Source organism: Varanus komodoensis, unplaced genomic scaffold, assembly GCF_004798865.1.
Source record: "Varanus komodoensis strain SLA01 unplaced genomic scaffold, ASM479886v1 scaffold34_1, whole genome shotgun sequence".
Taxonomy (NCBI): Eukaryota; Metazoa; Chordata; class Lepidosauria; order Squamata; family Varanidae; genus Varanus; species Varanus komodoensis.
In genome coordinates, this window is record NW_025335854.1 from 9,613,681 (window position 1) to 9,625,956 (window position 12,276).

A 12,276-nucleotide genomic window follows, 5' to 3' on the forward strand; every position below is an offset into this window, starting at 1 on the left:
ATAACAAATGCTACACCCCTTGAAACATATATGGCCTTCCTTCTCCATGGGGCAAAGCAGGTTTCAGCCCTGTCCTGTGCATGTTGATCCTGAAGAAAGTATTTCAGCAACATATTTTTAAAAAGCACATTGAAAATGTTTTGGGGTATCTTAAACGTGGGTAGATGGGCTTTTCCCAATCAACAGGAAATGAAATACCAAGCATACCTTACCATGGCCAGTCCCAAACAACTTTTGGACGGTAACAGGAACCCTGGCTTTGGTAAGCTAATTCGTACACAAAGTATAAATGTCCTGCAGCCCGATCCAAACCAGAGAGGATGGATGGAGCCTCCTGATAAAGGGCAGCCCTACGGAGAGGGCAATCCCATGCATGTGCATAGGGTTCTAGGTCCTCCTCGACCTTGAGGCAAGCTGGTCTTTTGGGGCCAGTCGCTCACTGTCGACCTGGCCTCCTTCGCAGGGTTGTTGTCAGAACAGGTGCGGGGGCCAGAATGCTGGGCTGGGCCGCTGGGCGACCCAGGCTCGTCCTCCGCTCAGCTGTGAGGCTGCCTGGCCGCCCTTGGGCCAGCCAGGGGCCCTCGGCCTCGCCTCCCCCGGAGGGCTGTTGTTGGCGCTGGCGCGGCGCAACGGTAGAGCCCGGCCCGGGCCCGGGCCCGGGCCCGGGGAGCCGCGCTCCGGCCCCTCCGGCTTCGGGCCGGGCCTCCTCGCGGGACCGCGGCTACTGGGCAAAGCGCGGCTCCGGAGAAGCCCCCCGGGGCGCGCCAAACGCGGCCGGCGCGCCATGGCTCTTCGCGGCCCCCGTAGCGGCCCCGCGCGTTGCGTCATCGCTGGTGCACGTCGCGTGCGATCCCGGAAGCGGCGGCGAGGCGCGATGGCGGTGGTGGCTGGCTGGGCCCCGGGCGAGCCGGGCCTCGAGTGGGGTACGGCGGGCGCGGGACACGGCCCTGCGGGGCCCCCCGGGCTCCTGCTGGTGTGGTGTGGTGCGGTGCGGTGCGGTGCGGTGCCGGCGGGCGGGCGGGCGGGCGGGGGAGGCTCGTGAGCGGGCGGAATGGCGGCCTTTCCCGTGCGTGCCCGGCTGGTGGTGCGTCTCGCGGTCGCCTTACTGGGCCTCGTTGTCTTCTTCCCCGGTTTCTTCCAGCGCAGGGTGTTATTATCTCAGTCATGTTCCATTTCTGTGCCCCGGCTTTCCTCTCGTGTGGAGCCGAAGGCGGCTTATGTGCCCCCGCGCTCCATGGTATCCTCACAACAGCCCTGTGAGGTAGGTGCGGCGGAGAGGCCGTGACTGGCCCGGGGCTGTATGGGCGAGGGGAACGCGAGCCCAGATCTCCCGGGCTCCCTAGGCCAGGGCTGTCATCGCCCACCGCACGGGCTCCCTCAGATCAGGCTGGGGGAGAGCGCGAGTGGCCCAAGAGCGCTTCGACAGTGGGTGCGATTGCCATTCTGGGAAGACATTAAGGTCTCTATATGGTAGATGGGCGTGGATAAGGAGAGACGACGTGCTCTAGGCCCCCGTTCCCCAGGGAAGATTATGGGTGAGGCAGATTTTGAACCTAGAACGTCTTTTTGCAACTTGCCCTTTGAAGTGGTAGAGTATACTCGATTTTGGGAAAAGTTGAAATTGCAATGTTACATACTCTTAAATGTAAATATTGTCGAAATCAATGGGACTTATATCAAGTAAAGTTGTTACAAATGAATTGGCTTGTCAGATCAGGCCAGGGTCCAAAAGCAGAAGCACTTGAGGGGCTTTTTTATGTTCCTATGACTACAGAAATTGTGTTTATCTATCCCCACCCCCTGCAGATTGTGGCTTGGGGTAATTTAAGATGAGGAAATGGAATTAAGGGAAATGTTGACCCTCATCCCTAGTGCTGCAGCCCTGATCTGATTCATTCTTCCGCTCCACCCCCTGTCCCAATCAGTCACAGATCTCTTGCTGTCTCTGCTCAAGGCTTGGAAGCTAATCCTAGTGCATGATGCAATACTGCCACAAAACACTGCTGTGATCGAAGAGTGCCTAGTGAAAAAAGCCTAAAGAAGAAGAAGAAAAAATCAGGATCCTTGTCAGCAGAATAAATTATTTAGAATAAGCCAACAGAAGCACATTTGTCTCCTTTTTCTGGATTGCCACTTACAGAGCTTGTAGGATGGAGAATTAGAGGCTTATCCTGTCTGGATAAAGGGGATATGGGGAATATCAGCACTTCCTATAAATTGGCTTGTATGGCTAATGCCTTGTTTATGTTTGTTAAATCCCAGATTCTCTTCTCTTCAGTGAAATTGGTGATTTGATTGAACAAGATGACCTTCAGCTGGACGTGGAGAATGACACATATGTGAGTAGCAGCAGCAGCGATTTCAGAATAACAGGACACGCAAAATGGCCCTGCTTTGGTTTACTCTGTGTTGGGTGCTCATTTTGCTGATGGCCTGGTTCAGGATGACTTGCCCTGCGCTGCCAGAAACGTGGAGGCATTTGGCTTGTATTTTTTGTACTTAGCACATGTTTGGGACTGAGTTTATGAACCCGAAAATGCAGCTGGATTCTGGTTTGCACTTTGGCTGGTAGTTGTTTATTTCTAAACTGCATGAAAAGCAATTTCAGCTTTTGTGTTGTAACCTTCTTGATGAACACTTTTTGTACAGACTTGGAGTTCAGTGGAATGTTTGCTTATTTCTAGTTCAAGTCTTGACAATAGAAAGAGTTATGGATGAAGCTGACAGGAGACAGGTAGATCATGCAGAACTCTTTCCGCATAGTCTTTGGACAGTTGAATGCCTTTTAAGTTAATAACTATAACCTTAAGCTTGGCTTTGAAAGTTGGAGGTTGGAGTACTTTTGAAAACCCTAACAATTGGAATATGGAGAAAAGTAAAATATTAACTTGTAAAACATTGTTTTTGAGCTACTGTTAATGCTTGCTATGGCTCGTACTGTGCTCAGCTGATAAAGTCCTTAGAAGGACTTTTTCAGCGTATAAAAGAGAAGCTTTTTACAAAATATTATTAAAGTAACCAGGGTGGAAAACTTGTGACTTGCCAAACATTTTGGCCTACCACTCCCATCAGTCCTAGCAGCATAGTCAGTGGTGAGAGATATGCAGTGGAACTTGTTTGGATTCAAGTCATCTAGGATTGAGGGTAGTTAAAAAAAAGGGTGAGGCATATTAAAAATGGGTATCTTTTATCATTGCCTATGTCTTTTCAGTAAAAGCACCTCTTCTAACTTTAGTTATACATTGAGCCAAGGAAGCAAAGTAATGATTCAAAGTTTGTTTATTTAAAACATTTGTACCCAGTCTGTATTCACTGCAGGATGTCTTAGGTGGCTGTTTGTATGTTTTTATACGTTTGACTTCTGCTCTCTCAGTAACTCTGCTCACTGTAATTTGCAGGAAAACAACCTTTGTGACCTAGACTTCGATTTAGACCTGACGTCTTGGGATTCAGATCCATGGGATGTTTTAAAGCAGACCCCAGCAGGTAATTTCCGGTTTAGTCACTCATTGCAAAAAAAAAAAAAAAAGAGCTTTCCTTTTCCAATAGCGGCTTATATCAGGGTTGGAAAATGTTTAAACATTGCAGAAGGGTAGCTGCCTTAGCCTTTTGCAGCAAAAACGACGACGAGTCTTGTGTTAGTTAATTTAGGGCACAAGCCTATGCAAGATGAGACAAAAAAATTCCTGCAGCTCTCAGCATTCCAACTATGCTGGTGGTGGTTGCTGGGAGCTTAAGCTTTTTTGTCTAAGCAGGCATAGAATTGTACCTTTATTGTAGGATAAGCTTCTGAGCAGGACAGTCTAAGGTGCCACAAGATTCTTTGTTCCTTTTCTTTTTACATGGAGAACAGTTGACCAAGTGGAAGAGTTAGTTGGGGGCCAGAGCTGGAGTGGGTGAAGTCAGAGCCAGAAGTTTGTGCCAAAATTTCTTCTCCCACGCCCCCATAAAATGTATAAAATTATTCAGTCTTTTATCATGAAATAATGCCAAGAATGTCCCACGGTGGCAGAAGCTGGTGGAAAAACATTGAGCAGAGATGCTGCTGCTGCTCGGGTCCAGGTGCCACCTTGGGATGCACTTGAGGTGGGAGTTTCAGGCAACGCTTCAGTTGTTGGCACCGTAGTAATGGATTCTCCTTTGTATAAGCAGTCATGCTAGAAGACACATGGCCAGGATATGTTACAGTGGTGCCACCCTGATTGAAGAGAGACTGTTTGAGGATATAAAGTGGGGCTGGGGAATGGAGGGAATCAGTCCAGTTTAAGGGGAAATGACAAGTCAGGTTTAGAAACGTTTCTGATATGCTTTAACTTTATTTATTTAAGGGGTTTCTAACCCATTTGATTCGCCACATTGGCTCTCAGGACAGCTTACAAATCAGCAATCTAAAAACATAAAATATACAATATATTGTAAAATATCACAATCAATCACAGTGCATCAGAGCTACCCGCAATAACAATAAATAACAATAAGATATATGATAAGCCAAATCACACCATGCCAATGACTAATGAGACAACCTATATAAAATCCATGCATTTAACAATTAATTTGACAGTACCTTAACCATTCAGTCTCTTCCAAGAATGGGGAACACACATGCCTTTGCAAAATAGGCATTGCTTATGTTTTGTGTTGAAACTTCCAGTCCTGCTTTCTGTGTATCCATGTTGCAAAGGCCGCTGCAGTAAAATCTAGGGGAAAATACAATGTTTTGCCAGAGAAGCAAATGCTGCATCCACTGTGAAAGCAAGGCGGAGTGGGCTGTCTGTTTCTTACACCTGCGAGAGACCCTCCAAAAACAAGCCAGGCCAGGAAACTTTCGGTTGCCTAGGTGATAAAGAAGGTGTTTTACTTGGATGCAGAGGAGGGGTTTGGACAAGTCTTTCGTAGGAGGCTTTCTGAGTCTGATATTCTCCCTTGCTTCCTCATTTTGCAGGTGCTAACTGCAAAGCAGAGCCCCTCTCACCTGCCACGTCAACAGATTCGGTTCCTTCTCCCTTGTCTGTGGATTCCCCAGTACAGCATGTACCTGTAAGCACTTCACGCTTTGGACTAATCAGATAGATGGTAGCACGTAATCAAGTAGGGGCTCAAAGTAACCATCTGTTTATGCTTGGCCTGCAAGATGCAAAGAAGCGATTGCATTTTCTCCCTGCTTTGTAACTCCTACATTCTTCTAACAAGGTTGACCTCGGGAATATCTGGCTACTGCCCAGATTAAGTCTCTGCAGAAGCAGGAAGGCTGTAAGCAACACCTTTCTCTTCTAAAGGGAGAATAACTGATCTGTTGGAGCCCCCTGAGCTTCTTGGATGACCTGGTGTCTGATGGCTTGTACGCCAAGCTTACTGAAGGATGTCGTCCACCAGGTCCATCATTTTAACTGTGTTCCTGGGGCCTCAAACAGCACTTGAGACCTGTCGCTCTTCTCTCCCCTGCCACCATTTCCATCTGCTGTGGTAACTGCAGGATTTCCAGGGAGCTGGGCTGAAATCAGTTACACAGGGAAGGACTTCCTGAGCTGGATTGGAATATTGAAGATCTGCTTATATGGGAAAGTGTCATAGAATCTCAGCAGAATGTGGGCAGAGCTGTAGACCTGCGAACAGATGTCAGCGAATGGTTGTCTTCTGCTTGTTTCTTGTATCAGAAAGGGTCCCATGCTGTGCTTTTTTGATTTACTTTCTCAGGAAGACACAGAGTTGGGCTCCAGTTCCCAGCCATCTCCTGTTTCTTTGTATGGCAAGAGCTCTCCAACTCCCTCCCCGCTGGTAGAACAGAAGGAGAGGAAGCCCCCATGCAAAACTGTACAGCACTCTGGTATGATTGAGCTGGACTGTTTGGCCATCTCCGATTTGGCCCTTTTGCTGTTGTAAACATAGCTTTTTATTGTTGCTGTTGTTGTTAAAATGAACTACCCAGTGAATTTCATATTTTAATTATTCGGTTGATTAATTGGTTAGAGGTGCATGAATTTGTAGGTTGAAACAATAGTTCTTGTTTCAGTTTACCTTACCCAGCCACCTCGATGCAATCAGAGCTATAGACTGAGAGTCTTCAAGCTCACCTGTCATTTGGATGGGTAAGAACCCTCTCTTGGTGAAAACCCCTAGCTCTGTTAGAAGCAGCTACATGGGGCAAGGTACAGAGCTGCAGAATCACTGCCTATTACAGTTGCCATTTTCTCCACCCTCCTCCATGTTTAAACAATAATTCTGAGGAAGCATTTTTTTTTTGTTTTTCGGTGATGTGTACACGCTTCACGATCATGCCCTGCTTTCCACAGCTTTTGCAAATAACTGTATTGGAAATAGTTGGCTGTTTTTAAAACTTGCTGCCAGCTTAATCAGCACAGTTTACACCCTTTTAATTTAAAATCAGTGAATCAAGTCAAGTAAACATTGCAACCCTACTAAGAATGTGTTCTAAATACTTGAAATATAAGCTATAAATGGATGACTAAAGTTGCCTTGTTCTAATATTGCCCAGCTTCCTTTCTGTAACGACTCCTCAATCTGTATCTTAATTCTTTATGAGATACTTGTAGTGACCTTTTTGTCACTTCCAGGACAAAACATCAAGTGTACAATGTCAGAAGGGAGAGGTAATGGTATATTATTTGGTTTTAGAAACGAACAGAGCAATGTGGCTGTTATGTTTATAATGCTAACATATAATTTATTGATTTGTATACAAAGACAGATTTGCATGTCTCCCTCCCCTGCTCTTTCTTTCTTCCTCAGTCCTGCCATTGCCACATATAAACCAGAGACAGAGGTTTGAACCAAACAGGTTGATTAAACAACCGGAGGAACCCATGATTTGAAATTGCCTTTATTCCAAAAGCAGCCAAAGTTTGTTTTAAAGCACAATCTCTATGATGAATTACACAGGATTAGAGGGAAATCTGGAAGTACTTCTCACAGCTGTGCAGGAGGAGGAGAGGGGAGTGGAGACTGTGCAGGCGAACCCATGTCGAGAAGGGCACAGGATGTGACTCCAGTTTTCGATATTCTTTAAAGCACATCTGGTGTTCTGGTTACATACAGGGTCCCCTTCCTCCCCCCACTCCTTCCTGCCTACTCATACTCCGGGGGAAAATGCAGCCACTGGAAGTGTCGCTGCCCCTCAGTCTTGCTAGGAAGTGCCATGGCGTGGCTCCCCGCTTTGGAAGGGCCCTTCCGCCTGAGCTTCACCTTGTCTTCCTCCCAGCAAATGGTCCTTCCGCGGCCCTGAGCCGATGCAACACGCTGCCGCCCAAGCCGTCGATTCAGCCCAAGCCGCTGCTGCCTGCTTTCCGGGAGACCCCGCCGGGCCTCAGCGTGCAGGCCAAGGCCATTGTCTTTCCAGCTCTTCCCACTCTCCTGATGCTGCCCAAGCAGTCTCCAGTTGTGGCCATCCAGCCAGCGCCTCCTAAAGGTATGGCAACGCTTGGTGGGGAGGGAGCTAGCGAGCCAGCAGGGTTGTTCCAGAAGCAAATGCAAATGGGATCCTCCAACGACTTTTGCCCTCTGGCTCTTTCTGGGCGCTTGCCGCCACCATCTCGCAGTGAGCTCGTCCAGCACTGCCCTGTGGACTCCTGCTGGAACAGGGCCGCAAGCAGCTGCAGCTTCGGATTTGGGCTTCTGGGTCCTCACCTTAGATGACTTTAGCACGTGCGAGCCAGACTTGCGGAGGATATTGGTTCCATCCCTCTGTGTTGTTTGTTTGTTTATTTACTCCGTGTGTAACCCACCCTTTATCCTCCTGCAAGGAACTAAAGGTCACTTACCTGGTGGCCCTCCTCTCTTGTTCATCCTCACAGCATCCCTGTGAGGTAGGCTAGACCAAGCCAAAGCCACACCATTAACATAACGAACATGAGGCTGCTTCTGCTGCCTCTGGCAGAGTGGCTGGCGCTCGCCCTTTCCGGGACACCACACCTCTGGCTGCCTCTGGAGGAAGACCTGCGGCAGCCTGGCCAGGAGTGGCCTGTGTGTGCAGGGGGAGTGTGTCCCCGATTGCCAGCGGCTGGGCAGGAAGCAGCTGCTTGTTGCAGAAGTGGACATGTTCAGCTGTGGATGGGTGCCTTCGTTTGCAGGGCTGTCGAGGGACAAGGTGCCACGTGCTCGCATGCCAGCTCCCCTTTGTACATGCCTTTGTCTCTGATTTAGGTCAGCCAGTGATGCTTTCCCAGTCCGCTGTGGTGCATCTGCAAACACCTGGAATTCTTCCTGCCACCGCCCCGGCCATTGCCGTCACTGGGAGGGTCACACCCCTGCCAGGCCATACTGTTAGTGTCCTGCCCCAGACGGCAGGAAAGAGTTTGGCCACTGGAAACTTAGCCGAGCTGAAGCCTGTTCTTCAAGCTGCTTCCCCGGTTGGCAGCCTGGACGTAAGTTCTGTGTTGAAGTCTCTGGATGTATTTATTGGATTTATATCCCAGCCCTTCAGCCAGAAAGGGCGGCTTAGGGCTTGCACCTGCAGCTCTCTTGCGGGAGAGCAAAATGGAGCCAAAGCCCTGTGGACCAGCAGCCACAGTGATGCTGTGACTCAGGGCATGTGGTTTCTAGCCAGGTGTGGGATGTGGTTTCCTGGCAACTTCCTTTATTTTAAGTAAACCTCTGTAGTCCTTCGTGAGACGAAGGAAAACACTGAGGGGTGGCGGGCAGCCTCTCTTGAACCCTTGGCATCGGAAAGGCATCCTGTTTTGCATTTCCCCTGGAGACCTTTGAGTGCGGCCCTGCGGTTGCCTGGCTTCCAAACCCTTGTGTTACTGGTGGTGTGGGTGGTTCCAGTGAAATCCCAGGTGGGAGCACCTTGCCTCCTTCCAGCTTTTGCAGTTTCCCAGCGGGCGATTTTCTCGGCATCGGCATCTGGCCCCTTTCCTGCTCTCGCAAGGAGCCCAGGGCAGCTGACAAGGTTCTCCTCCATTTCATCCTCACAGCAGCAAACCGGAGAGGCAGCACAGCCTGCAAGGCATCCCGGGAGCTTCATGGCCAAGCAGGGCTAGAACCCAGATAGCCACGGGTCCCTCCCAGCATGCGCATGCACTGTGCCACGCGGCTCTCGTGGGAGCTGTCTAGGATACGGCGGTGGTGCTCTGGCACCGCTTTGGGCAGCCGTAAGCCGGGCTGATGCATGGTTAATCGAGTGGCCCGGCGGTGGTACTGGAAACCCACGTGACTCTGCTTGGGCCAGCCCCGAGCCTGGCTTATGCGCCTTAACCTTGTTCCGCAGGGGCACCAGTAGCATGGCCGGCCCCTCTGGTGAGCCTCGGCCAGTGAGGCCTACCGGGTCCTCTCAAGCCAGTAAGCTGTGGGAATTTGGCCGTCTTCCCTGCCCCAACAGGCTGCCTCTGCCCAAGCTGGATGGGACATAGCCATCAGCACTCCAGCAGTATAGAGGGATGAAGGGACTCGTTTTCCTTCGCCAGTCCATGCACGCAAGCCAGGAATATCCTGCAAATATGCAGTGCATTGTGCGGGGGTGGGGGTTGATGGGAGGAGCAGCAGCAGCATCATGGGCCCCTGAGTCCTGTTGCTGAGCTGTGTGAGGCCCAGAGGCATTGGCCTGGCCTGGCCTCACTGCCTGGCCTCGTTGCCATTTTCCAAAGGAATGGGGGGAGTCTTTCCTCCACCTGCCTTCTGCTGACAGGAGAACAATCTGTAATTGCCCCTGTGGTATGTGGTATGGTGGCCACTTCCCAGTGTTTGGTTTCCTCTCACGGTGCTTGCCCTGCACTGTGCAACAGAAATGGGAAGTGGCCCGTTCTGGGAACTGGTAGAAAACCGCAGTGCAGGGATTAATCACGACTGGAAGACGAGCCTTCAATGCCTTGTAACTAACAGGCAGCGACGGACAAATTAATAGGATTCTGCGCTTATGATGGTGTGAGAGGGGGATGGGAGCTGGGAGATCGGGGTTCTGATCCCTGCTTGGCCGTGCAGTTTCTCGGTGGCTTGGGGCCAGTCACTCACTCGAGCCTAACCTGCCTCATCCTGCTCCCTGAGCTGCCTGAGGTTCCCCACAAGAGGAGACCAAGTGGGATATCGGTGCAGTGTAACAATGAATAATGCGGCTGCCGCTGCCTGGAAGGGGCACGGGATGCTGCTTGCATGATTAATGCAACTATAAAATGTAGGGAAGATTGAACTAAGAACTCTGGATTAAAAGAAGGAATTTTGTGAATATCTCCTAGATTTGAAACTGTGTTTTGCTTTTGTGATACAGCACTATTGTTGGCTTTCCTTTGGTTAAAAGAAAGGGGGGAAGCCCACCAATTTCCTGGCTTTTACCAGTTTTCGTGTGTTCGCCTGCAGGTAAATGTTCTAAAGCGGCAGCAACGCATGATAAAAAACCGGGAGTCGGCCTGTCAGTCACGGAGGAAGAAGAAGGAGTACATGTTGAGCTTGGAGGCCAGGCTTCAGTCAGCCCTCTTGGAGAACGATCACCTCAAACGGGAGAATGGGTCCCTGAAGAGGCGGCTGGACGAGCTGGCAGAGGAGGTGGGGTTGTGGGAAGCGCGTGTCTTTCTGTTTGTCTCCTGGGGTGCTGCACACTGCAAGGACCCCTGGATTACTTGGTATCTCGAGGCTTCAGGCGCTGCCCTCGGCGACAGCCCCAGCTTTGTGAGGATTCAGATACAGCTGCCCACCCTGCATCCTCTTGTTCCCCATGGCTGGACAGTGTCTGGGAACTGGGGCTTTGAGAGCAGAGCGAAGAAGGCCTGGCCAGCCAGAGCACCACAGGCCACAGTTCTGCAGAGTGTGGCCCAGCCTCCTCCAGCTGGGAATCGGAGACAAGCGGGCGACTTTCAGCAGTCACAGATAGTTGTGCCCCACTCGGGCCCGGTGCTGGGCCTCCTTGCCGAGGATGTGCGACAGCCTGGGGAGTCCTGCGAGTGCTGATCAGGGCATGCGGCCCGGCTGTTGCCACCCCTCTCTGATGCCTTGGGATGTCTCCACGGGAGGCTGCTCCCCTCCTCCTAGGTTGGAAGCAGGGTTGCCGTTGGGCGCCCCCGTGGTCTGCACGTGAGGAACGTGAGCAGCTCCAAACGGCCTGCGCCTGAGAGCGGCTGTCATGTTGTGGCAGGAGGCACCTTTGCTGCAGAAAGCCGCGCAAGGGGGTTGTCCATGCCGCGGCCTGCTCCTCACTGTCTCTGTTTCCCCCCACCCAGAACCAGAACCTCAAAGGTTCCCCTCCGAAGCGGCGAGCTCTCTGCGTAATGGTGTTGCTGGCCTTTGTGATGCTGAACTACGACAGGCTCAGGTGAGATGACACTCAGACGCCTCGGGTCATCAGGGCCCTCTCACAGCACAGTTCGTGCTTTTGATTCCTGTTCTCATTCCTCGGTGGCAACTTACTGGGGTCCACAGGCAAAGCTCTGTTTTTGCCGTTTCTGGTTGCCACTCTTCCCCAGCACCGAGTGTGCAGAGGAGAGTGCTTGCCCTGGGGTGGGAACGGAGCCCGTTTCATGTGAGCAGCTCAACCTGGGACGGGTGCAGAAGCTTTTTGCAGCAGGATCCCACTGGGTTTCTGCTGGGGTGGTGGGGCTTGGTCCCAGGCCCATCAGCTTGTGAACAATAGATACATGCCCATCCCTTGCTCAGATCCAGCTCCTGCCTAGAGTGCCTCAGAGTTGCGCTGCCTGCTTTGATCAGTCAGGCCAGCACCCTTTCTGGAAACCTCAGTTCTCAGGAATCCTGGCGCTAGTCCTTCTCTCTCTTTCAGTCCACTCCCTTGCTGAAGGATGCTGACATTCCAAACTCTGTTACCTGGGGAAAGCGGGGGGATGCCGCTCTCGGAATAGCCTTTATGGTTCCTGCCACAGAAGTTTTATTCCCCAAGTGTCTTAGAGACACAATGTCTATCAATGGAAAAACAAGGTTGCTTAAATTGCATTGGTTAGTTATTAAAGGACTGGAGTCTTTAAACATGAAGGTGCGGAAGTCTTCCATTCACCCCATTCCAGCCTAGGGACTGTCTCCAGTTTTCCTCAAACAGTCATGTGGGAGAGCAGGGGTTGACCCCATGAGATAACACAACTAGAGGCTCTCTAGGCAACGGGCCTTCTTTTAATTTCCTGGGCCCTCCCTCTGATAAAGGGGAAAGGGCAACCCAGTCACTCTCCGAGTTGGGTCAGTTTGGGTTGGACCCAGCTGTGCCAGGTCAAGCATGTTAGCGGGCAGGTGGCATCGCTTGCATGACCTCCGGCTGCAAATCAAGGGAGGAATTGAGCAGGGAGCTCTTAAGAGCCGAGGAAAGAAGCTCTCGGCCAAGTAGCTTAT

At 51.0% G+C, this 12,276-nt stretch overlaps 1 protein-coding gene across 3 annotated transcripts in view; it reads left to right on the forward strand.

Annotated features, from left to right (window-relative positions):
• Window positions 1–834: 834 nt before the first annotated feature.
• Window positions 835–12,276, forward strand: part of ATF6 (activating transcription factor 6) — a 63,853-nt gene continuing 52,411 nt past the window's right edge. For all 3 annotated transcript variants that reach the window (XM_044439108.1, XM_044439109.1, XM_044439110.1), the window contains exons 1-9: window positions 835–923; window positions 2,263–2,339; window positions 3,399–3,486; window positions 4,946–5,040; window positions 5,698–5,827; window positions 7,220–7,426; window positions 8,161–8,381; window positions 10,309–10,494; window positions 11,166–11,257. In XM_044439108.1, coding sequence (XP_044295043.1) covers window positions 875–923; window positions 2,263–2,339; window positions 3,399–3,486; window positions 4,946–5,040; window positions 5,698–5,827; window positions 7,220–7,426; window positions 8,161–8,381; window positions 10,309–10,494; window positions 11,166–11,257 — 1,145 coding nt within the window. In that variant the 5' untranslated portion in view covers window positions 835–874. The remainder of the gene's footprint in view (window positions 924–2,262; window positions 2,340–3,398; window positions 3,487–4,945; window positions 5,041–5,697; window positions 5,828–7,219; window positions 7,427–8,160; window positions 8,382–10,308; window positions 10,495–11,165; window positions 11,258–12,276) is intronic.